We start from the raw sequence: 27,564 nt of genomic DNA, 5'->3' as shown, positions 1-27,564 counted from the left end.
TTCTGGCAATGGGTGCAACAACCTAATCATTTATGTGTACATTGGGGTAAAATATCCTGCCAAGTACTATTCATAACACAGGGAAAGTGCCCAGATTTAAAAATTAAAAAACAAAACAAATCTAGTTTCTAATCCCCAGTTCTGATACTAATTAGCCGAGTAACTATTACATAATCTCTTTATGCCTCATTTTCTTCATTCATAAAAGCGTAAGAGATAATATCTATATTGCCTACCACCAGGGCTATTGTAAGGAAGTCCTTTGTAAATTTAATTGTGACTTACTGTTACTGTAATGAACTTTACCATTCAATGCTTGGGGATTTTTAAGAAAATTATTTAAATAATCGTAAACATTTCACTGAGTCAGGCTCTTAAATACACATGCCCCTCAGAAATAAAGGGAAAAGAAGAAGAAACACTAGCATGAGCAAAGGCATGTTAGAAATGTGTCAGCTAAAATAAAGTTTTAGAAACACTGAGATGACCCAGTATTATGAAATCACTCTATTACCACTTCTACAATTGTATCAATATGTAGCCAAAAGAAATATGAATCCATTAAGTTCCATTAGTGTGAGGAACAGTCCAAATGGATTTATCAGGGATGTTTAGCTATAATTCTGAAAGGGTGTGGATATGATGACTCCACAAATCCTTACAATGTTAGGATTCTGAATGCTATTTCCTTTCAAACAAATAATTAAAACAAATAAAAAATCTACCATGATACAAAAGACCACTAGAGGGCATACATAGTCCATGGCAGTCAGCCAAGAAAGAATTACTATGTAAAACAAGGGTCCTCCCTAAGGAAATTGTGTCATATTTACAACCATCACCAGCCCTTCCTAAAAATAGGTTTAATACATAAAGAGAGGTGTCTTTTATTTTTTTAATGACTAAGTACTTTTAAAGGGGGAAAAAGGGAGACAAGCTTACTAGTTTCCTAAAGTTTAGTAAGAGCTATTAGCTATTTTAAACATTTACCATTTGAGCTCCAAAAATGTTCCATTTGGGGACAAGACCTTTGGCTCTGAACAGTACAGTAAATGGTTCAGCTGGAACATGAAGGCATTTGCATTGGTAGAAAACATTGAGGAGCTCCTTTACCAAATGAAATAATAAATCTGATTCTTATTTCTATCACTATTATAATATTAAACAGTGTACCTAAGAGTAAAGCAAAGTAAGACTAGTTTACATGGGGTATGTTATTTGTCACTATAGAAAGAATTGGGCCACTCAATCTGCTAATTCATTAATTTCCTATTTAGTCCCTATGTATAACTATATTTATAAATGCAATAGCATATCAAATGTATAGAATCAGTATTTAGATAAAAGAATTTTTCTATTTCATTTTCGTGCTAATACACTAAAAGCCCTGCACCAAAATCAGAGTATGAAAAGTTGAAATAGACTTTTTCACTTGATTTGCGACGTGAAAGAACGGGATGGCTTTTGACACTAAAATAGAAACTAAATATTGGTAAAGCATCATCTCCAATGAAAATGAATTTTTGTTCACTAGTTCAACAACAAAAACAAAATCCCAGAACTTACACCCCAGGAGTTACTTTAAATCTTGAAAGTCAATTATGTTTGAACCACCTACATGAAAAGTATACTGAAATACAACACCAACCTGCCTTTTCTGGATTCCCAAAGTAGATCGTTTGCTGTTCAATGACCTGGAATACCTCAAGGCTTTCACTGAGTCTTTCCGGGAATTGCCAGAAAAAGAGGAATACCTCTTGTCAAATTTTCTCTTCACTCTACCTGCCATCTTGATCCAGGAGAAATGAACAACTCCAGGTCAAGCCAATTTTCCCCAAACTAGCCAGAGAATAAACTAAATAATACCCAAATTTCAGGCTTCAAGGAACCACTGATAATGATATTTAAAACTAAAGTTTGATCAGTTCTGTGAAAAAGCAACTTTAAAAATACAGAGAAAAAAATAAATGCGAACCCATCTTGAGTAATTTCATTGAGCTCTACAGCATAAGAGCATGTGCACTTCACTTGAAGTTCACGACTAAACTAAAGAGGCTAAATCACATTAACTGAATACCTCTAGTTGGACAGGTCAGACCATGATGCCATTGAAGGAAATAGACAAAAAAGTGACCCATCCTGTTAAGCACATAAAAGGTGAAGGAAAGGTAGATGAAGCTGAGTAAAACAAGGTATACCTGCACAACTTGATGCTCACAGGGTGTGGGCAAATAACTAAGGCCAAGAACAGCTTCTAATTTATTTCTTGCCAAAATAAATATATAATGTATAGAAAAGAGTCCAAAATCATAATCATACTTTTGCTTGAAAATCCAATGGTTTTTTTTTTTTTCCAATATAGTGGAGGGGTATTTCCCCTCTTCAAGGAGTTAAATGCCTGTCAAAAATCCATGTGAAACCATTTTCATCAAAATGAAAAACCTCATAAAGATTAAAAACCAGAATAGAATCATGGAAATTATTCCCGGACTTTTTCATAACTCATCTGTCCATAAAAGGAAGGGTGCTGGAAATACCATAGCTCTTTAAAAAGAAAGCATTAGCATCCTTTCTACCTATTTATGTCCACCATACCAGACTTAGTCCTTCTGAATTTATATTTCCATGGGGAACTTCCACTGGGGGAGTTAATTCACTCACTTAAGAAGTACACAATGAATGCCTTTTCATTCATTCATTACTTTCCTTTATGTTGCCTCTTGTCTATCTCTGAGGTTATATAAGGTTTTGTAATGAAGGTGATGAAAATGAATATATAATAAAATATAATAAATAAAAGGGAAGTGGGTGCAGGTGACCATGAATATATACTATAATTCCAGAAAACAATGGTGTGCTTTGGAAATAACAAATCACTACCCAGAGTACAAAGACAAATAAATTTAACAATCTTATACACTATGACTTTCAGCAACTTTCTCAATTTTATAGTAGGACATTTGCAAGAAAATAAATATATTTTAAATTCTCAATCTTACCTGCCTCTGCTCAATCTTACCTCAACTCTGATGACTCATCTTGGCATGGAGGTAATCCTAAATTCTCAAGATCTAAACCAACAGAATCCAATTTCTGATGATCCTACCAAATAGGAAAGACTTTAAACATAGACCTGGAAATGGATTATGCATCCATCACAGGAGGAAAGGTCTAAATAAGAAATTGAGAAAAGTTCCTTGCCTGTGGGTTGGTCAGCAGTTGATGAAATCAGGATGAAGAAAGAGTTAAACACTAAAAGACCCCACCATCTACATAGGCATAGTGAGCTTACTAACTGCCTCTGACTAGACTGTGGCCATACCAACAAAACAATGGATATATGACCATCCCTAGAAGGTAAAGCTATATATGAAAGCCAATTGGCAAAAATCAGATTAAAATTATAATTTTGCACCTCAAAAATATAAGAATCAATTCTTCTCTATAATTAGAGCTCTAGAATCACAAATAGTCATTGCACTGATCATAATTCTAACAGTTTTCAAAAGTTGTTTATAGTTGTCATATAATTTGTTTACTGGTTCTGCTCATTTTCATTTGTATAATATTGATATTATAACTTGTCCTTCAAGTACTTTCACTTTACTCTGTCAATTCATATGTCTTTCCATTTCTTTTGGAAATCTTCTATTCCTTCATTTATCTTCCATCATATCCATGCTGTCTTAAGTTTCAAGTTTTTGCCACCGCAAAAAAGAATTACTATTAATATTTTCATACATTAAGGATGTTTTCCTCTATGATTTCTTTTTTGATATAGGACTAGCAGTAGTATAGCTAAGTCCAAGGGCACATTCTTTTTAGTAACCTTTGATGTATAACTCCAAAATGCTTTCTCAAATTCTTATAACTATTCACAAGTCCACCAAATCATACATACAAATACCTGTTTTCTTATAGCAAAATTTTTCATTTTCCTATTTTGTCACTAATGTCATTTTAGTGGGCATGAGGTAGAATCTTGGAATTATTTTAATTTTCATTTCTATCATTAGAAGTGATTTTGAGGGGCAGCTGGGGGGCGGGGGGCTCAGTAGATTGAGAGCCAGGCCTAGAGATAGGAAGTCCTGGGTTCAAATATGACCTCAGACACTTCCCAGCTGTGTGACCCTGGGCAAGTCACTTAACCTCCATTGCCTAGACCTTACCACTCTTCTGCTTTGGAACCAATACACAATATTTATTCTAAGACAGAAAGCAAGGGTTTAAAAAAAATTAAGTCCACTAATTTGGCTCATGCAAAAGCTTTAAATTGTGTTTTCTTTATATTGGTCATAATGGGAATAAAGGCATGAAAAATTGAGCCAGAGAAAATGTAATATATAAAACACTTTTAGACCAAGAAGGATTAGTTGCTGTCTTTCTTTTAAAAAAAAAATTCTACATGTCCTTATTTATTTGAAATATCTCTAAATTAAAGAGTTTTCTTCAAAATAAAGAATTCCTGATGTTTAACATACCTTCAAAATAAAAAAAAAATTCTTGTTTTCTATATTTTTCTAAGCTTTTTAAAAAATACTTATTTAAAGAGTTTAAAGTGCTTGAAAGCTATTTCAGAAGGTTAAGTGATTTTATCAACACATAATTTCCATGGCTCAATTGTCCATTAAAGTGGAAATATTTTGTCATGTTGCTTCAGCTTTTTGGAGATCAGTTTCTTCATGTATAAAATGGATGGTTTGGATTAGATCATTTGTAAATAAATCTCTAATACAACTCTAATATTCTGTAACATTCCCTCCAATTTTATACAGTATTTATGCTACCATATTAAAATTCAGCTTCACCAAGATTTCAATTCCTCCTGTGGGATTTAAGGTACAGGATTATCTTATGCAATAATATATTAGCAAATTTAATTCCATATTCCCACAAGGCAGATTTAAGAGTGGCTTATTTGTCAAAATGAACCTAGAAGTTGGCTCAAATCAAAAACTTGCTATGAATCCTACAAAAGAATACGCAACAGAAAATACAGCTGGGGTCTGTATCTTTTCATTGTCTGACAAAACATTGCTTTTGAAACATTTTTTAAAATCTGGCATATATGGAAGAATTTAGAATATATTTTGCTATCTAAAACTTCAGATTATAAATACATTTGGCTTCTTCTCATTATATTCCTTAAATGTATTAAAAACAAAGATGTAATTTGAGGCTATGAACATTCATTCATTAAGTTCATGCTCACATTTTGTCAGCTAAAATCATTTGTTTATTTGAATTGATCTCCTCTTGTTCTTTTACAGTGATTTTTGTAGTTCTGGTACAATGAGACACAGGAGAGAATACCCTTTAAGCTCATCATTGTGATTGTGAAGTATATTTAATACCTAGGGCTCATCAGCTTTCCTAGACAGACCATCAGCCAGTATCTTTAAAGAACGACAATACAAAAGAAAATGATAAGTCTCAAAAAAGACAATTACTGTCTTTCATATATGGAGACACTTTCTTGATTCTTGACTCTCCTTCTTATAGTCCCCAAACCACATTCAATCAGTTGCCACTTAATTCTATTTCAAGAAGATCTCTCTCTTTTATCTATTTTCTTCCAATCATACCTCTATCACACTATTGTTTCTGCTTGGGCTATTCTAACAGACCTCATGTTGCCTCATCTCCAATCTGGTCTTTACCCAGTAGCCAAACTATTCTTCTTGATGTATAGCCATTAACCAGGTCAGTCTGCTTGCTCAAAAAACTTCAGGAGCTCATTACAGAAGAAGCAACATCGGATACAAAGTAGAATATTAGATCTACCTAAAGTTAAATACTAAAGTCAAACCTGACCTGCAACACTTAGAAGCTGAATGATCCAAAACAGGAGATTTCATTGAGGTGAACCAGTCTCATTTGCATAGTAAAGATAATTACTGGAGCACCCACCTAAAAGGGCCAGAATAAGATTCAAATATAATAAGTATATGGAGTATTTTGAAAAAACTAAAGTATTATTCACATCAAATATAATTATTGCAATTATAATAAAATACAAACTCCCATGTTTATGTGTATTCTCAGAGTCTTACATGACTGTTAAATTGAGTAAAACTATAATAAAACCCAAATTAATTAATCTTCTAATGGCTCTTTAACATTTTGTCATGAAATCCTCAAATACTTGAAATAAAAAGCTACCAAATTCAAACATAATCACCCACCAAAAATTACCTCCATTTGATGAAACTTCTGGTTCTAAAAGAAAAAGAAAGTGGCATGGAAGGCAGAATATTATCAGAATAAACTAAAATATATGGGAGGATGATATCATTTTAAAAAATTAGGGGGAAGAGATGACTTACAATTAAAATTTCAACTGCATAATCAACCTGAAACACTTCGATTCAAAAAAATTGCTGATCCCCATGTTTTTTATTGTTGAGTTATTTTACCTCCATGTAACTGAAAAAATTTATTTTCATTTTTTCCAGTGTCAAGCATATACATAGCCAGGCATTAATTAAGGAGATAAAGAGCCTTCAAAAGGATTAACTATGAGATTTGTGTCAAATGCAAGCTGTTCTCGCTCTATGTCTGGAAATTTCAGCAGCAATTTGATCCCTTAACATAGCAGAGTTTATGAATGTTTTATGAAATTCATTTCAATATCACTCCAACAAATGAACTCTAGTTTGCACAAACCCTGTCTCAGACAACACAATGAGCTCCAAGTTGCCTTCTAGGAATTTCAGACTGCCTCTACAACAAGTACCAATTAATAAAGGCCTTCTCCTTACCCCTTCTACAAAATCTCTGACACAGACCCTACAAATCCACTAAAAATGAACGTCTATTAACTGACAAGTCTTGACAGCAGAAATCACCATGACTGCACTAGATAATACTGCCTCATTTTACTTGGTCTAACATATAAATAAATTATGATGTGGTATGAAGGAGGGAAAAAAGCTGAGTCTTAAAAAAGTAGTCAAGTGGACCTTTTTTTAGAAAAGTATACTTCTGAGAATCATTTATTGCAGACATGAAAATATTTTGCAAATAAATTTCATCAGGAATATGGTTTGGGAAATACTAGAAAGAAAAAATAATGGGGGCATCTAAATGACTAAGTGGATTGAGAGGCAGAGAGATGAGAGGTTCTGGGTTCAAATCTGGGAAGAGAAGGGAGAGACAGACAGACATACTGACAGAGACGGGGGGGCAGGAAGGAAGGAAGGAAGGAAGGAAGGAAGGAAGGAAGGAAGGAGGGAAGGAGGGAAGGAGGGAAGGAGGGAAGGAGGGAAGGAGGGAAGGAGGGAAGGAGGGAAGGAGGGAAGGAAGGAAGGAGGGAAGGAGGGAAGGAAGGAAGGAAGGAAGGAAGGAAGGAAGGAAGGAAGGAAGGAAGGAAGGAAGGAAGGAAGGAAGGAAGGAAGGAAGGAAGGAAGGAAGGAAGGAAGGAAGGAAGGAAGGAAGGAAGGAAGGAAGGAAGGAAGGAAGGAAGGAAGGAAGGAAGGAAGGGGCAGAGAAAGAACCGGGAGACAATCACAATCATAAGTTATAAAAGTGGAAGAACTGATGTAAATTCATAACAAAACCCAAATTGGGTGATAATAGGAAAAGAGGTTTTTGTGCCTCCATGGTATTCCCTAAGTCCTCAAAAGCACTCAGCTTTAAAGGATTGTGTTGTTAAAGGGTTGTCAAAAGGTTTTGTTTATCAATTTATTAGGAAAAATACATAATAAAAGTCCTAAAATTATTATTTTAAAATTTTCCAAAGCTGTGAATATGAATGTTTACATTCATCAACTGATTCTCTGTTCTCTGATGATCCTATTAGGTTTGTTTGCTTCATAACACACCCCACACAGGAAGGAGCTTTTCTTGCTTTTGGCTTGTTATGGCATGAAAGTAAATGCATGGAGCCAACTCATTCTCACCAAATTGACCTACTTGCTGTTTCCCATACCCGACATTCCATCTCTCCTCAAACTTTCTGTGTATGTGGTCTGCCATGCCCAAAATCCATTCCCTTCTCACATCTATTTCTTGGACTCTGTTGCTTCCTCTAAGACTCAAATCAAGTGCAACCTCCTACATATCCTGAACCCTCAGTTGCCAGTGCCCTTCCCAACCCCAAAAATAACTAACGTATTAATTACATTGCATTTATTTTGTTTTTATTTTTCTGTATCCATGTCATTTCTTCCAGAAGAATACCAGCTTCTTATACACAGGAGACAGCCTTTCTGTCTTTGGATACCTAGCATCTATCACAATACCTGGCACATAGTAGGCATTTAATAGACACTGGTTGAATGATATGAAGAAAAGGAGAAAATTAAAGGGAATGAAAAATGAGACCTAGCATGATAAATCAAAGGTGTTGACAGTGCTCACCTGAGAGACCAGACTATAGTCATTAAATTTCCTTAGGTATGTGTTGCAGTGACTGTGTAAAGATATTGGAACCCAAGCAGATGTTCTCAGCATTAACCATGAAGCTCAAATTGTTTCATTAGTGTATTTGCCACTATGGAATATGGAACATATTTACAAGTTGGGCTCCAAGGAAATCTCAGCTTTTGATTTCTTTTCACCATCCCTAGCACTATTTCTGAGATTATGTCCATCCCCTAAAACCTCATGGATTACCTCAAGGGTATTATGTGAAACTGTCATTGAAAACCAGGCCCTTGATGAATTGAAGAAAACAAGTTTTTATTAACTCGGGAGTAATGGTAGAAGAACAAGGAAAAAAACATTCAATGCTGCTAGTGGAGAGATTAGTCTCAGAATATCTGGCATTACCACTTGGAAAATCAATATAAAAGCATGACAGCCAGAATAACTAGTGCATTCCACATGTGTGAAAGAACCAGGTAACTCAAAACCAACCAAACAAAATTTTTCTTAAGCCAGCTTTAAACAAAGCAGCTGGGGAAGCGGATGAAGAACTCCCTAAAATACCCATGTGAAAACAACACCAATTTATTTCTCAAATAATTAACATGAAAAGACAATTTGCTAGTTCTGCCACTTTAAAATCATAATATATGCTTAGAGGTTTATGTTTAAAAACTTCAAATCTGCTCTCCTCAAATATGAAGATTTCAAAAGGGGACAAATAGCAGAGCCAATTTCACATGAAATCATGAAGAAACAAGTCTATCCGCCATTATGTTTTCAATCACACTAGGAGGCGGTCTCCATCTTCAGTAAATGCAGTTTCCCACAGAGGCACCAAAGACAGGTCCTAGCAAGCTCTACTCCAACCTTGGTAACCTGGATTAGAGCAGGAAATACCACTGTGTGCTGTGATTCCATAGCCTGATCTTCAAGGCTGTACAATCTGGCTCAGGATTCAAGCGAGCCCATTCTGCAGTCATAGGCTTATTTCTCATTCACCTTCTACACTCCCCCAATGTACAGTCAATCTGGACTAGTCATAAATCTCTAAAAACGACTCCGTTTGATCATGTTGTTGTCTTTGCCTTCCATCTACATCCATCCAAAGCTTTCTTGGTGGAGATGAAATATCACATTCTGCATAAAGCCCTTGCCAGGTGGAAGTCATCTTACTACTTCAGATAACCCAGAGTGCTTTTTTAGAATTTGTCTATATCACTTATTTCATTGAAAAATAGAACCAGACAACCAATGAGAAGGTCTGGAGCCACCATTTAATAGTCACATGACACAATCTCTCTGAGCATCAGTTTCCTCATCTGTAAAATGATAATAACGTTTAGACCTGAAAGAGAATTTACAGAGGTGAGATCTGAGAGAGCAAGCCCAGGGAAAGGGAGAGAGGAGAAAAAAGAGGGCAAGGAGAGGGAAAGAGATTTTCTAGTATCTTATTTCTTTTCTATTATTTTCTATTGCTAAACATTAAGTCAGCCAGTATAGCATAGTGGCAAATAAAGTTGCCCTTAGAGCTAAGAAAAACTCAGTTCAAGTTCTTTTACCAGAGAGATCACAGGCCAGTCCCAATCCTTATCTTTGTCATATATTGAACAAAAGCAAAAAATAGGCAAATGTATGCTCACCCAAGATATTCATCTCTATAAGAGACAGTTAATGTCTTGTACAAAATCCAAGTGGAAATTAAATTCTTTATAGAAGAGAATGTTCTGGATATTCTTATTTGCCTATTACATATAGTCTGCTGGTAACATCAAGCTTAAGACTATTGAAAGAAATCAGTAAGGGTTAGCTAGGCAGATCAGTGGTTAAAGAGCCAGGACTGAATTCAAATCTAGCATCACTCACACTTCCTACCTGTGTGACCCTAGGCAAGTCACTTAACTCTCATTGCCTAGCCCTTATCTGCTTTGAAATCACTACCCATACTGATTCTTAGAAGGTAAGAGTATTTTAAAGAAAAATATCAATGAAATCCATGTCCATTGAAGATGAAAGAAAATTTGCACTTATGCTTTGCAGATTTTATAATCTCTGATTTTTCTTAAAATGAATAACTGCAGGGGGCAGCTAAGTGGTTCAATGGATTGAAAGCCAGGCCCAGAGATGGGAGGTTCTGAGTTCAAATCTGAGCTCAGACACTTCCTAGCTGTGTGACCCTGGGCAAGTCACTTGACTCCCATTGTTGCACTTCTGTCTTGGAACCAACTTCTGCCTTGGAACCAATACATAGCAGAAGGTAAGGGTTAAAAAAAAAAAAAGAAATTAGTAACTTTGATCTGGAGTCAACATAGAACTCTGTAATAAGAGGATACAACCAGCAATTTTTTGAACAGGCAATAATGTAGGACCCTTAAATCTATGGAAAGGCCAACTGAGGTTTTCCATCTTACTTAAAATTCCAATTTAAAAATAATAAGCCCCCAAATTGATGAAAGTTCAACATTGGATCATGATTAAAAAGTAGAGGGGAACTTTATTGTTATCTAATAAATCCCCACCATTTCAATAAGGAAGAGATAGGAGAAGGCCAAACAAGGTTAAATGCTTTCCCTGAGGTCATGCAAGTGGTAAGAATCAGGACCAAGAATTCAGAGCTTCTGACATTCCACTGAGATTAATTTTACACAGATTTAACAGAAAAAGTGTCTCCATAATGGCCAAGTGATCTGCTTCATTAATTACTTCTATAAGCCAGTATAAAACAAAAGACCACCAATTCAGTTGATTGAATAACCCTAACTCATTAAGCTTGAAAACAGAAGACTGGTTCTAATCCCCCCAAACTCCTTGCTTATTTCTCCTTACCTTTAGCAATATTAAATGTTTACAATTGGTCTACTCTAGCAGAGAAGTCAAACCCTACAAATCAACAAATTGGATTTGAAACAGGAAATAAGAAGTACTACCTACTATCGACATATATGATGAACATAAATTCAAAACCTAATTCTGTAATTTTGTATTTAATAAGTTTTTTGTTGACAGAAAACCATCTCATTTCTTTATGTCCTCCTCCACAATGTTTTGGACACAGTGTGTGTGCAATAACCATTTAGAGACTAATAAGTTTCAAAGTAACAACCATAATACTTAGATACTTACTAAAATATGATACTCCTTTGAGGGCTCTACAATTTAAGAAAGGCACCAAAATAATGGATTAAATTCGGAAGTGTAACAAACATAATCAAAGATTTAAAGAATAAGATCTAAGAAAAAAGCTCAAAAAATAGATATTTTGCAGAGGAAAACAATTCTAGTATATATGTGCTTCTCACCTCTGATGTGGCCCCAAAAAAGCTAGAAAAGATGGATGTAGTCAATTCATAAATAATCAAGCACCAATTATCCAGCCTGACAGCCTGCACTACTACAGGATGATATGTTCATTTTAATCATCTTGTTCTTCCTGTTATCACAGATGACCAGGAGGTAGTTATAAATACAAGGAAGAATTTGCTGAACGGGAGGGTTGTTGAACACTGCATGTGATCCTAGGAGAAACAATCCAATCTTTTTAGTGGAGATCTTTTAAAAATATAAAGGGTTAGACTTGTCTTACATGATCTACGGGAAATTTCACTTGGAAACAGATCAGATAGTCTCCAAAATACATTCTATATTGTCCCATTCCCAAATCCTATTTCTATTTCAAAAGCCCATGTTTTTAAAGTTCCATTTTTCAGAATCTTCTACATTTATTTCATTTTTTTTATATATAAAAGGTTTGTAATGAAATAAGTCTGACCACACCAGGAAGTGGTTACTTGTTTGAATGCAATATCATGGAATACATGACTAAAGAATTTTAACACTAGAAACACCAGAAATTAAGAATATCTCAAAGGAAGAAGCTTCATTAATTGACATGGTGCCCTGTTTTTATATATAAGCCAAAGAAAATAAAGACAGTAGGATAAACAATTCTATTTCAAAATAAAATTTTAATTATTTTTCATCCACAGATGTCTGAAATGTGGAGAGTTTTTTATGATTATACTTTGCTATTTCATTTCTTGAGGGTTATTGAATCTCAATTACATGCCTCAAATTTTCAAGGCTAAATGAGGAGGACAAGTGCCAGAACATTCCCTCCCCAGATTCTAAATGTTAAAAGACCTAGAAAAAGGCCATTAGGACATCGAGGAGATGTGCTAAGGCAGATTTACAGAAAGATGAACCATAAACAAAAGTGATGAAAAAGTCTGGATGCAGAGAAGTCACATTACTGAGAAAAACGATCCAGTCAAATATTGCAGAACCCTAAGACCTTCTTTGCCTTAAATATCTCTAGTTTCAGATGAATCTAATATGATCCGCATGCGCTATATCCTTTATGAATGAGCTGAAGTGAAATGAGCTGAGGGTGTTCCTGTCCCTGGCCCAGTACTCAGTGAAATAGAACAATGTTTTAATCAAAAAATGCAGTTGACTGAACAAGATTTTCTCAAGTGTGACCTTAGTATTTATCCATGAGCCATAAAGCAAAAGGCAAGATGCAGCCAATGAATAATACCCAATCATACATGACATTTTGGGAGAGAGGGAGAGACTTCTTACTACAATATATCTCCTCAATAGTATCACAATAAAAAGGAAACATCAATTCTGACGATGCTTACAGAATCCTATCCTGGCAGGTCAAATAAATCAAATCTCCTAAGAACTCTGATAAATTGAATTTTCTTACTTATGCATTCTCTTATAGAATAAGTGCTTTGATGATTTGGAAAATATCAATGCCCCAAAGCTTTCAAAAACATCAGGTAGCTTGCATGTTATTTGCAGATTTGCAAGTTAAAGCTCAAATAGACCAAGAATTTTGCTGACTAGTTCTGCCACCTTTCATTTTAGCATCAAAGGCTCACCTGAGGATAGTAAAGCTATTCAACACTTAGTCAACTATAGAGCTCTGCCTGAGTAAAACAGCATTAAGTGTTGGGGATAAATTTATCAGCCTTCTGCCTCCTTCACTGCTTTTCTGCACAGCCTAACAATTTTACTTTCCTGAATTCATCCACACACCACCATTATTCTGAGTAAAATATATTATTACAGAATGATATTTCCTAAGAAAGTTGATCTGTCTTATAAAGAATAAACAAGAATTTCATCTCCTTGAAAGAGTAAATATTCAATGTTTAATGCTGTTTATGCCTAGGATATTTGGAATACATTATGAAAATCTTGGGGGAAATTTTGTGGCCTGCTTCTATTTCTAAATATGTCATCATTGTCTTATCTGATGATGATGAAGAAGAATGTTCAGGCTTTGAAGTAGCCACTCTGATGCCCCACCCAAAACAAATTCCTGAAATGGTGGTTACTCCTTCACACCCCATCAACAAACATTATGAAATGAGAGAGACAAGAAGGCATAAGATGACAGGGGCAGGTCTGTAGACCACTATGTTCATAATATGGAAATCCATTGATGATATAAACAATAAATAATCCCTTTAAAGCAGAGTGATGGTGAGTTTTGTATTTAATTGAACAAAGAAGACATACTCAAGGGAAGGCTCTCTGTTGGATATTTAGATGAATAATCCAGGATAACTTCAGGAAGTTTACAATCTTACAGATGATTTAAATGGTACCAGTAAGTCAAATATGATAATAGTAATAGAAAAAATTACAGTAATTTTCTAAAAGTTAAGCAAATCATGTTATAAAAGGTTGTTTCCATTTTTGATTCACTAATTAAATTTGCAGAAAGACAAACCTTGAGCATATTACTCAGAAAAGTAATGATACTTTACTTCTTCCCTTTCTTCAGAGAAAGCCAAAAATCAAACTAACACAGAGAAGGCTTCTCTCTCAATAGTTAAAAGGCCAAGGTCATTGTCTTGCCCTTGATCTGACACTTTGAAGCTACCATTATATCTTCTTTAACAAGAAATGGATCACATTAACAACAATCCTGAATCTCCAAAATTTAAATTGTGCTCCATGTATTCTGTGGAAGAAGTCAGGGAAATGAACAATACTCTTAAGAAAGTTGCCACATTTTTTTAAAAAGTGAAATACAAGCTGCAGTGCTTGGAAAAGTAATTCTCAAAAACTCAGCCATTATCTATGCATCCTACATGCTAAGCCTAAGTTGGTTTTATCTTGATTGGCAGAAACATGTCATGAGATTCTATGTATAACCATAACCTTACTTAACAGAAGAATTAGTTCACCATAGTTCATGCTGTGGGAGGGGCAAATAAATAAAGGGGGACTCGAATGACTGGGATTGATTGTTCACCTTCCTGAGATACTGGGGGAACTATCTCTGACAGAACATGACTCATTTCTCAAGGTAAAAAAACAAAACTTACTCTGTCTTTGTCATCAGCCACATCACAGAGGGTGTCATCAAGGTCAAGGATCCCACCATCACCATGCTCCAAACGATGAACCTTTATCCAATAATTTGGATCCTGCATTAAATTTTAAAAGAACAAAAATAATTAATATCTTTGAAGGATTTTCTGAAAGGTTTCTTAACAAATCAAGCTGTAAAAAAATAAAATTCCCTACTTATAAAAAGGAAATGTTACATTTCAAAATCACCTGGAATTTAAGCATCTCTTTATCCACAAAATTCTCTGCATCCTCCTTTATGCATTTGTTCAGTAAATATAGGAAAGGACTAGAGGTTTTTCTGTCTCTTAATATGAATCTAAGGCTTTACAGAGGTTTTATCTCCCCCTCAGTGTTGCTTCAAAATTTCTTCCCAAAATTTTTTCAGGAAGCCTTTTGTTTGGCTCTCTCCTGTATTCCCATAACTTCCTACTTGATATTCTACTCATCTGGGGACCCCAAAGTAGTCCCTTTCTACTTACCTTCATTTTTGTCTTTTTGTCTAGCTCTGAGTAAAGGTTCTCTCTACAGAGTAGGTGTTAAATAAAAATCTGTTTCATCTAATTGGCTAAGGTGCATACACTCAACTATTTTATTTTTTTTTAAACCCTTACCTTCCGTCTTGGAGTCAATACTGTGTATTGGCTCCAAGGCAGAAGAGTGGTAAGGGCTAGGCAATGGGGGTCAAGTGACTTGCCCAGGGTCACACAGCTAGGAAGTGGCTGAGGCCGAATTTGAACCTAGGACCTCCCGTCTCTAGGCCTGGTTCTCAATCTGCTGAGCTACTCAGCTGCCCCCCACTCAACTATTTTATAAGAAATATGCAAAATCTGAGAAATAGGTAGAAGTTGTTTGCATTTTTTACTTTCAAAAATGAAATTTTCATGCTATGAAATATTCCTCTACAAATTCATGTAACCAATAACAGGACTGCCATTTTGAATTCTATGATTATAAAATCAATGCTGCTTGCAATTAAACCAAAGTATTATTTGGCTTGGGATTTATTTGTGGGGTTGGGACAAGACAAGGAGAAAGAAGCAAAAGAACATAAAATCAAAGGAAAGAGATAGCAGTTCTTTTGTCATCAAGTATTCCTAACATTTTTCTGCTTTTAACAAGCATCTAAAACACAAAGGTCCACTGCTAGGTTTATACCCCAGTTGAGGAAGGGGGGAGAGAAACAAGTCCAGAAAAGTCCCATATGTAGCAGAAATAATAATAATAATAACAATAAACACCACAACTTTTGTGGTAGCACAAAGTAAGAAACAAAGGCATATAACTGGAAAATGACTATATAAATCAGGGCAAATTCCTGTAATGTAATATAACTGCACCATAAAAAATTGCAAAAATGAATAATTCAAGGAATCATGAGACTTACGTAAAGTGGAATGAGGAAAACAATATATCCAGTGACTACAACAATGTATATGGGAAAACAAAACAAGGATGAAACTGTACCATTTTATTGCGATGATCAAGCTGCTCCCTAAAACAAACTGACAAAATCAACCCCTCTATCACTTTTCTGGGGAAACAGACAGGAAGTGTAGAATGTGCACCATACTCTGGGACTACTTCTACATTACCTGATTTTGCTGAGGTACCATTCTCCTTTATTTTAGCTTTGTTACTACCAAATTTGTCAGCAAAAAAAAAAGATTTAAAGAATAAGTATAATACAAGATTTACTTCTATACCTCTAAATTAAATTTAATGCTACTTGGGAAATCTGATACATATAGAAAACCCACAAGTCCCAAGCTCATGATCAGGTGTTTCTGACAAGGGTTCTCCAACCACAGGTTTCTATTTTAGTTTGTGTTCTAATATTTCTAAAGCCCACCACATGATAGTGCTTTTATTTGGATCTGAAGCAACACTTAATACACAGAAGAAGCATCCTTTAGTTTAAAATGGGCAGAACCACCTATTCTTATAAAACAATGAGCAATGAAGAATACATGTATCCTTCATTAATGAATATCAGATGCTCTTTTTAAAAACAATGTCCAATTCCAAGTTATTGCCTAATCTATACACTGAGAGTAATATGAATAATTTGACTGGCATTTTTGTTAAGTCACTGTTCCAACATTCCTAAAATCAATCTAATTCTTCTGTAAAGGTATTGGTTTCCAGGTAGCCCTGAGAATCAGTCCCTGCACAGATGATGTTCACAGAGAAATATAGATTATCCAGGTCTGGGATTCCATTGACACTGAATGGGTCATAAATGACTCCAGGTGGGGCCTTAAATGAAATCACATGCTTAGCAACTCTCTCTTCTTTCAACAATCACTAACAGACAAGCCTAAAGGGGCCCAGAAACAACCTACTTCATAGGGGTGGAAGGACTAGGGACTGTCCATACATGGACTGGACACTATCACATTCCAGTGCTCTTTCTCCAATGTTGTGTCCAAATAATTTCCAGAAAGAGGTCAGATGTCTAAATCCTATTATCTTTTATGCTGATCTCAACTTCATTGCCCTTTCAAATTACATCCAAATGGAAGTTGGTCCAAGGTATTTGTACTATAAATTACTTTATTATCCTCAGCACTTGTCTTTCTCCTATTAGGATGTTGTACCAATGATGTGCCATTTGCATTTTATTTTAGGGCACTCTTTGCTTGAGGCAGCCAAGTATGTATGGATAGAGTTTTAGACCTAGTCAGAAAGATATAAGTTCAAATCCAGCCTCAAACACATACTAGCAGCATGTGAGCCCTGGGCAACTCAAGGCTTCTGCCTACCTTGATGTCCTCATCTGTAAAATGGAAGCAATAATAGCCCCTACCTTCTATTGTTGTTGAAATTATAAAATAAGATATTTGTAAAGTTCTTTGAAAATCTTTAAGTGCCATACAAATACTAGCTATAATCAATATTTTTATGTTAGTTATTTTTTTCTTCTCATTCTTCCAGCACTCATCCCCAACAACACTCTGAGATTGAAGCAATTCTTCCAAAGCGAATTTTCCCCATTGATACTCATAGTAGTGTTGATATGACTAGTCTCCCCAAATATCAAGAACTCAGTTGTGTATCATATAGTAGTACAGATTTTGTAGAGTTTGATGTCTCACACCCTGTTTACTGCTCACTTGCACCCTTGCTACTAGACAGCAGGTTCCATTTTTTGTATCTGTGACCTGGAGTAGAGAAGACTCATTTTCCCAAGTTCAGTTCTGGCCCCAGACACTTACTAGCTATGTGTCCCTGGGACAAGCCACTTAATCTTGTTTGCCTCAGTTTCTTCTTTTGTAAAATGATCTGGAGAAGGAAATTACAAACTTCTATATTTGCCAAGAAAACGTCAAATAGGGTCACAAAAAGTCATTTTGTATAATCCTAAGCAAATTATATTCTTTGAGCCTCCACTCTTAACAGTACAGTAAAGAAACTAAACTGAATGACGTATAAGATCCTTCAAACTAAATTTATACGGTAACAAAGTCATGCAGAATTTGAATCTAAGTCTCCCTGATTCTCCTTCCAAATATTTTTCCACTACTCCCACTGCCTCTCTACATTTTTTATATCAATTTTTTTTAAACCCTTACCTTCTGGGGGCAGCTGGGTAGCTCAGTGGATTGAGAGTCAGACCTAGAGACTGGAGGTCCTAGGTTCAAATCTGGCCTCAGACACTTCCCAGCTGTGTGACCCTGGGCAAGTCACTTAACCCCCATTGCCTAGCCCTTTCTACTCTTCTGTCTTGGAGCCAATACACAGTATTGACTCCAAGATGGAAGGTACTGTTTAAAAAAAAAAATCCTTACCTTCTGTCTTAGAATCAATACTAATTATAGGTTCAAAGGCAGAAGGGCAGTAAGGCTAGGCACCTGGGGTTAATTGACTAGCTCAGGGCTGCATACCTAGAAAGTATCTGAGGTCACATTTGAAACTAAAACTTTCTGTTTCCAGGCCTGGCTCTCAATCCAATGAACCACAATGGAACCAGCAGTGGCCCCCACTCAAATATTTGTTGAACCAAGTTTAACATTGTGGTATTTGTAATCAATCAACCAAAAAGTAACTATTAAGATTACCGTGGGAAACTCACTCAGACCCTGGTTTACATGATGCCTAAAGTTTCTTCAGGATCTACTTGTTTAAATCATTTCTGAAAACCTCTGATATCCAGTGTCTCTATTTTCCATCTCAGCATCACATTTTTGTAATGATAAGACTTCACTCTTTCTTCTTGGCTATCATTTTAGTTTTTCAATATTGGTTTCACAGTAAATATTTTACCATCAGTCATAAAACCTGTATCTACTGATGGAAAAGGAGCAAAGATTAGATCTCAAAGAATCTTTGTTGAACTGTGTTCGGAAGCCTTGAGCAGCTTCTTCTCCTAAATTTATGTCTGAACTTTTCCAGGGAAAAGAGGGGGAGAGGGAGAGAGAAAGAGAGAGAAAGAAAGATGTAGACATACTGCCCTAGCCATGCCTAGTACACATGAGCATTAAACAAATCTGATAGATTTCCATGTTACTGAGTGACAAGGCTTCATGGAACACTGATCTCTCAAGAGGATATCTGTGGGTTTTCATGAACGTAATTCTTTTACAATAAACAAAGGGTCTGCTTGTGTTTTACAAGAAAAGTCAAATATCTGATTGTGGAAAGCAATTTTCCAGAAAGCTGAAGTATGCTTGTTAATATTCTACTTTAGGGAGGAATGCTTTGAAAAGATGAAAACAGTAATAGCAGAATGAGAAAGTAAAAGATGTTGTTGACTACTGGCAGTTTGGTGGGAGTGTGGAGAGAGGTAGGAATTCAATTCAATTCAACAACTGCTAGATGTGGACAAAAAGCACTGTACTCATTGCCAAAAAAATATACAAAAATCAAAAATAGTTCCTGTCCTCAAGAAGCCTATAAGCTTCCAATAAATGACAGAATGATGACACAGTAGAAATAACATATTTTAAGTAAGCAAGGTTCTGTGAGGATGCCGACATTCTAGGGATATGGACCTGCTCTTCTGGCAGGACTCCAAGAAGTTATTTCTTCCCAAAAATGTTCTCTTGACCAGAAATTATTCACTTAACCAAACTGCCTACCATTTCACTAATTATTTAAATAACTAGATTCCTCTTTTGAAAATGAAAATGTTCCAAAGTGGCTTCATATACCTAGAGTGTGAATAAGTGCTTTCAGATCCAACACCTTGTTAAGACCCAAGAAAATGAGAACAAAGACCTGGAGTTATTGCAACAAAAAGAAATATAAGAGAACCAGATTGTCCAGTGCTCTGGGTCAAGAGGTAAGCTATGGAAATGAACAAACATTGCCTAATTTCAAATTTTGCCGAGGACCAATTTCAGGTAACATCTCATAGAGGAGGTATCTTGAAGACTGTTTTAGAGGCTTTCCAATCCTAAGAAAGATAAATGGAAGGGCTTAGTTTCCCATGTCTAGAGAAGTCAGATATTGCAGTGAATAGTTAGAAGTGATTGAATTTCAATTTTTTCACAGTGCTACATCAATGAAGTCTTTCAATACTTCTTTGTGCTATTGATTGCAGTCAATGAAGTATATCACCAGTTACATTGGAAGCTTGACACTGAGAGAAGAGTCAAAGTTTCTGGGGTAAGGTTCTCTATTTTACCTAATAAATTGGAATGCAAGATTTCAGGTTAATGAGTGTGCATTTCTAATTAATTTGGAAAAAACTGGAGAACATCACTGATTGCCTTAAAACCTTGATTTTAGAATCAATAAGGAAATTGACCTACTAGCAGCTAAAGAAGAATGATCATCCCACCACCAAACTGGACCACAGGTAGGAAGTTTCTCCCAAGCCCTATGACACAGGAAGAGTGAAAAGAGATGTCCATAAAATTTCAGACTGTACAAATAAGGAGTATACTTGAGCCTGAAAGAGGTAAATGTGAAACAAAAGGAGGCATTACTTCACAGCTAAAATTATAAAATCATGTACATAGAGTACATAAAATTACTTTAATTCCACATAGTTTAGAGGGAAAAGTATTGTTTTAAGGAACAAAGTTAGAAATAGACATTTTCTCTGAATCTCATGTTTATGTGTGATGGTCAAGATGAACAATGGCATTCTAATTTGACATAAGCATCAATACATATAATCTTCTAAATTGAGGGGAGCAAAGAAACTCTTTCCTAACCCCAGTTGTTAGAGAGGCTGTAAGGAAAAATGTATATCAATTGACAAACTGTAAAAAGTTCAAATCAGGGGACATTATAGTTGTAGAAAACTTTGCTTTTTGAAATCTTTTTTGTTTGCTTCTCTGAAAAAAATTTTAAGGAGCTTTAATAAACTGGTTAAGGAAAGCTAGTTTTAGAAATTGATTATGTGATGGGCAGAAATGACAGATTTCAATGCACTGACTTCATTTTTACTACCTGCTAATCCTATTGCATTAGTCACATAGATTATTTTTTTGAATTTTTTCTTTTTCTAATTCATTCCCCCTCAATCCACTAAAACACTCATGTCTTTGAAGAGGAGCTCCAATTGGATGCACTGATTGAGGGGTCTAATATGTGTGTGTGTTTTAACAAAGTACTAAAAGCAGGAAGAATCTTACTATTTAGCCTATGAATTTATAAACAGAAATGCAAGTGTTAAATGTCCTCTAATGAACCACTCAAACAGTTGCCATAATCAAGTGACAATTTTACTAAATGTGATAACATTTGTAAATCACTTTATAAACTTTAAAGAACTATGTAAGTTTTTGCTATTATTATTGAAGCAGAAAATGTAGCTAAGAAAAATTATCAATTGATACCATCTAAAACTAAATGTGATCACAAGGGCAGAATTAAAGGTTGGAGTAAGACCTTCTGGGCCTCAACTGACAGAAAGAAGGCAGGAGTAGCAATCATGATATCTGACAAAGCCAAAGCACAAATAGACCTGATCAATAGGGATAGGGAAGGTAAATGCATCCTGATAAAAGGGAGCATAGACAAGGAGGAAATATCACTAATCAACATGTATGCACCAAATGGTATAACACCCAAATTTCTAATGGAGAAACTACTAGAATTGAAGGAGGAAATAGATAATAAAAGTATACTAGTGGGAGATCTGAACCAACCACTATCAAATTTAGATAAATAAATCAAAAAAATAAAAATAAAAAAGAGATAAAATAAAACTAAATGTGATATAAGAAATGGAAGATACCAAGTCTCTAAAACAAAAGGGACACAGTCATTTAATTTAGTCTGCTAAGGTATTATTTATCAAGCCATATTTTCCCACCGAGCCTAATTTTCACATTAAGCCAAAATTTGTAAAAACTGATATTAGCTTATCTTTTAGAGGAAATGAATTGTAATTGCCTGCAAGTGTCCTTATTTACCAGAGGAGCAAATGTCATTTTTTTTTAAATGGCATATAAGACCTGAAATGTAAATTGTATTTCATTGGCACATTCCTGTAATCTGTTGTAGGAAACTACTAATTCTCCCTAATTCCTATCCTAAACAGTTCCCCACACTGGAAAGCCATGAACAGTTTTCACACTAAAACTAGAGAAATAGCTTCAAATCTATAGAAGAAATACTAGAACTTTTCCCACTAAAAAAAAGAAAAAGTAGAAGATTTGTCAGAAAAGAACCTCAACATTTATTAAATAATATAAATATATTTATACCACCATATCTTGAGACTGGGCCAAACTGTCACTTTTGCTCTAATTATAAAATTCTAAAAAATGACATGTCTATTTCTTTTTAAAGAGAATGGTTTGAAATTAGAATTTACCCCAAATGCTGACATCAATTATTACAAAGGGAAATTATTTTCAGTGTTGCAAAAAGTTATTCAATGCCCTGTTAACTTTTTTGCATTCATTCCAAAAGCATAAGAAAAGAAACATTTCCCTTTAGAAAAAAGCAAAGAAAATACACTAACTACTCTGTTAATTACTCTGTCAATTCTTTTGGGAAGCATCTTTAAAACAAAACCATGTTTAAAACAAAAAAATAAAGGATTTTAAAATGTTTTTAAATTCTTTAGCCAAGAAATAATATTTGAATATTTACTCAGATTACTTCCCAAAAAAGGTATATCTGCTAAATCTTAAAGTATCAAGTTCAATAAATCATTAATGGTACAACTAATGATCCATAGAACACATTTCTAATTTAGGACACTTATTTGCTCTCTAGGACTGCTGTATGAAGGATGAAAGGAACCTAGCAGTAAGATTGGGGTACTGAGGAAAGTGGAGAGTTGAAGTGGCTGCAATAGGGAAGACAGTTAAAATCCATTAAAGATGTCTAAAAAGGCAGCAGAGCCCCAGTAAGGGCCCAGGTGGTATTCATTAAGCATTAATTTATAGTGGAGAAAATCAGCTTGGTTTTTTGTGATTTTTCCTCTAGTCTGGGAACAAGAATAGAGAAAGTGAGTATAGGAGTTACCCAAGATTGGTGAATAGCCATGACAGACCACAGAAAGGTGGTCAAAAAAATAAGCAATTCTAGGGTGGAGGCAGATACATCTTTGAAGTGGAAGACCTTGGAGTACAAATTGAATATAAAGGTAAATAAAACCAGAAAAAGAGAAAAAAGAAGAAAAAAGAGATTATAGAAGCCTGAAACAGTTCTTCAGGCACTTTAGAAAAACAAAATTTTCATTTTCTCATCTCCATAAATCTTCTGCACCAAATGGCTCAGTGGATTGAGAATCAGACCTGGAAACAGCAGGGCCTTAGAGTCTAAGGCTAGTCTTAAAGCTTAGACACTTCCTAGCCATGTGACACCAGACAAATCCTCAAATCCCATCACCTGGCCCTTTACCTTGGAACTGATACTTATTATTGATTCTTAGTTGGAAGGTAAGAGCTTAAAAAGATTATCTATCTCCCTCATTCTGGACCTAGGCTCTGGCACACAATAAGAGCTTAATAAATTTTTGCTGCCTGAGCATGACTGGACACCCAATTTTCAATTAACATAACTGACTTGAAATTAGCTTCTTGAGTTGCTACATTACATTGTTGATTTAAAATGCATTTACCATCCTCTTAAAAATGGAGAAGTCTTCTACATAAATAGCCACTAAGACACTATATGTATCCAACAACTCCACAATTGATGTTTGGAAATTAAGGGTAGGAACACTTTATTTATCCCAATTAAAATACACTTTTCTAGATTCAGCCCTTCCTGCCAAGATCCTGAGAGATCTTGATTCTGTCATCTAATATCTGAGTTTGTCACATCCTCTTTATGTCACCTATAAATTTGATAAACCTGACTTTTTTGTAGATATTCATTCTTATCACTAAGAGTTCAGTTTCATAAACATTTAAGTGTCTGTGGCATAGAAGACTGCAAGAGGTATAACAGGAAAAAAATAGTTAGTCCTTGTCTCAAAAAGCTTAAAATCCAATACAAATATGGCATGTCTAGAGGATAAAATGTATTGAGTACAATGATGAGGTATAGACTAAGTGAAATTAGAAATATGAAGCTCTCCTCACATATATCTCCTCAAACATTTTCAGAAAAGGGTATGATGGAAGCCTTCATGAAATTTGAAATAATAGTGTACTGGACTTTGTAGCAGGTAGGTGGTACATTGGAAAGAGTGCCAGACCTAGTTTTAGGGGACTCCTCTTACTGAGTTTAAATCCAGCTTGAGATGCTTATTAGCTGTGTCCTTGGGCAAGTCACATAACCCTGTTGGCCTCACTTTCCTTAAATGTAAAATGAGCTGGAGAAGGAAATGGGAAATTATTTCAATTATCTTTGCCTCGAAAACCCCATAAGAAGTCATGAAGAGTCAGACATGACTGAAAAACAGACAAGACCTTAAAATGAAAGTTCTCGATGGTAATTATTTATTTAATAAGAATAAATAATATTAATAAGGCTTCAAAATAGATACTTTCTTTACAACCCTATGAATCTGGATTGAATAACAACTGCACTTTGCTCTTAGGTTTACACAACATTTTATATTACAAAATACTATTTAAACTCTTGCCTTCTGTTTTAGAATCAATACCAAGCATTGATTCCAAGGCAGGAGAGCAGTAAGGGCTAGGTATTTGGGGTTATGTGACTTGCCCAAGGTCACCCAACTAGGAAGTGTCTGAATCCACATTTGAACCCAGGACCTCCCATCTTTAGGTCTGACTCTCAATCCACTGAGATCCCTAGCTATAAGGATAATTTAGGATAATTTAATTCAGTCATGTCAAACAATTCATGAACTCATTTGGAGGCATATATACTAGAGTAACTTACCATTTCCTTCTCCAGCTAATTTTACATATGAGGAAATTGAGGCAAACAGGGTTAGGTGAATTGCCTGCAGTTACATAGCTATAAGTGTCTGAGGCTGAGTTTGAACCAAGCAAGATGAGCCTTCCTGGCTTTAAGTCCAAAATTGTATCCACTATGCCACACGCCTGTCCAAAAATTATATATATATATATATATATATATATATATGTATATATATGTATATATATGCATTATTTACATGTCAAAAATCCTAAATGATAAATATTTGAAATATGATTCCCTGCATTTTACAGGGAAGGAAATTAAGACTCCTAAAGGATAGGTCATTTGTCCATTAGTGTCAGAGGCAGGATTTAAACCAGAATTTACTGACTCCAGGACCAAGTTTTAGAACTGATGCTCAATACAAGAGAGAAGGGGAAAGCAATGGAATCCAGTTTAATATGAACGTATTACACCAGGATAATACAGGAAAAGATTCGAGACCTTGTTGCAATTTCACTGAAATGTCAAGTGTAAAGGAAAGGAGAATGAAATAAGACTGGACAGAGAGATTGGAACTAAATTATTGAGGATGGTGAGTGCCAGTCTAAGCAGTTTCTATTTTACCCAGAGATAACAGAAAGTCACTTTGTTTTTAACTAGGAAGTTCCAGATCTGTGCATTAGAAAGATGGATATGGCAGTAGAGGATGGATGTAAGGGGACCAGTTGAGAGGCTATAACCACAGTCCAGAAGAACTAAGGCATGAACAATGGTAATGGCAGTTGGAGAGAAAAGATGGGACAGATACAAGAGATAATTCCTTGTAAAAAAAGACTTTTAAAACAATCTGCTTAGAGAGAAGGAAAAGGAAACCTTGCGGAAAGGATGGTCAGGCATACCATAGGAGCTACATTCTTAGATTATTTTATGATATAGATGCACAACGCACTGCCACACAATCCATCCTAAATCTTTTTGTTTTTCAACTGCTCTTATTTCCTATATGATACAGACATCTTTGGGCATGAGATTTTCTATCTCCTACTACAAAAATGTCCTAATCTCCTGTGCTAACCCACTTAAGTTGATAGCTTTAAAACTACAGAGGAGGAATGGATAGGTCTCAGAAGCCATCTAGTCCAATCTTTCTCATTCACAAAATGAGAACCACAGATGTTAAATGCATAATAATTACTGCCAAAGATGGAATTTGAACCAGGATCTTTGTACTCCAAAACCAGAGCCTTTTCCACTGTACAATATTGTCTCTTCTCATAGTAATGATGGGTAAAGAACCAGTAGAAAAGTGACAATAGATTTGGAATCCAAAATAGAAAATATGGTCAACTAAGAAAATAAAGGAAGATAGGAAATAACTTCCTACTTAATCATTTATCCATTTGAGGGAAAAGTATAAAGAATATTTCATTTTAATTATTCTAGGCAAAGATCTCAAAAGGAAATATAAATTCAAATGATTATTTTGTTCAAAACCCACTATAAAGCTAGGACCTGGAATTGAGTGGTTCTAATCACCTCTTAAGGGGCCCACTTGATGCTTTCCAGTCTGTAGAACAAGGAAATGCAACAAATGGAAGAGTCCTTTGCTGAGAGATGCAAGGTATCTGCTGCATCACCTATAACTGAAATTCCTTGCCTAGGATACAGAAAGATAAACTGAGAAGAAAGAAACAGAAAGCAGAGGTTGACATTAGAAGCAGAGGTCAGTATCAAAATCAAACAGAATTTAAGGAGCAAGAAAGTAAAAAATGAACTAGAAATCAAAGAAAGAGTTCAACAGAAGGTCTATACTCTGCTCAGATTTCAAACACCTTGTAGCACTCAGCTTCATACAGAAATAGGTAAAGAGGTGACCGAGGTGGGGGTGCAGCATTTAGAGAAGGTCTATGGATGTTTATTCCCCATCCCAAGAGACTAGTTCTGCCTTTGAATGTCTCCAAAATTGGTTGAATTGTATATCTTCTATTGCTGCCAGTGGTATTCTCTTTGGGAAAATGAACCTATTTGCCAGCATTGTGGTGATGATATGAGAACAGAAAATTAACATCAGCTATAAAGAGTTAATCAAATCTGATAACAATTATTCTGTTATCTAGGTTTTTGTACCTATGCATAATCAAGAACATAAGGGAGGCAGTTTTATAAGTTTTTAATAATAAGAGCTTCATGTTTCGCCTAGCATTTACAAAAGAAATAACCCTAAATAATCAATTTAGACATCCCTCTGGTTATTCAACCATCTAACTCTGGGACACAGTCAAAAGAAAACATACTTTTGAACATTTTCTTTATAACAAATACACATCAGAGACTGACCTAAGAATCAAAAGAATTTTTGACATAGAAAACAAACCATTGAAACATGATAAATTATAAATAACTCGATATGATTTTTTTAAATTTAGCAACTCACTGTCCAACATCTCTTATTCAAAAAGTTCTCCATTATTGATATGCTTATGACTCATCTCATATATGGATACTCTAAACCAAAAACATCAATAGTCCTAAATTATTTTTACAGATGAGGAAAAAGCAGCAGACAAGGGGCTG

The 27,564-nt window shown here is 35.2% G+C and overlaps 1 protein-coding gene across 13 annotated transcripts in view; it reads right to left on the bottom strand.

The window, feature by feature from the left end:
* PARD3 (par-3 family cell polarity regulator) overlaps positions 1-27,564 on the bottom strand; it is a 730,632-nt gene that overhangs the window by 578,290 nt on the left and 124,778 nt on the right. For all 13 annotated transcript variants that reach the window (XM_056800896.1, XM_007504759.3, XM_007504751.3 and 10 more), the window contains exon 2: positions 14,715-14,816. In XM_056800896.1, the coding sequence (XP_056656874.1) occupies positions 14,715-14,816 (102 nt within the window). The remainder of the gene's footprint in view (positions 1-14,714; positions 14,817-27,564) is intronic.

This window comes from Monodelphis domestica, chromosome 5 (genome assembly GCF_027887165.1).
Source record: "Monodelphis domestica isolate mMonDom1 chromosome 5, mMonDom1.pri, whole genome shotgun sequence".
NCBI classification, from domain to species: Eukaryota; Metazoa; Chordata; class Mammalia; order Didelphimorphia; family Didelphidae; genus Monodelphis; species Monodelphis domestica.
Note: the sequence above shows the minus strand (reverse complement) of the source record. Positions and strands in the feature narration are given on the sequence as shown.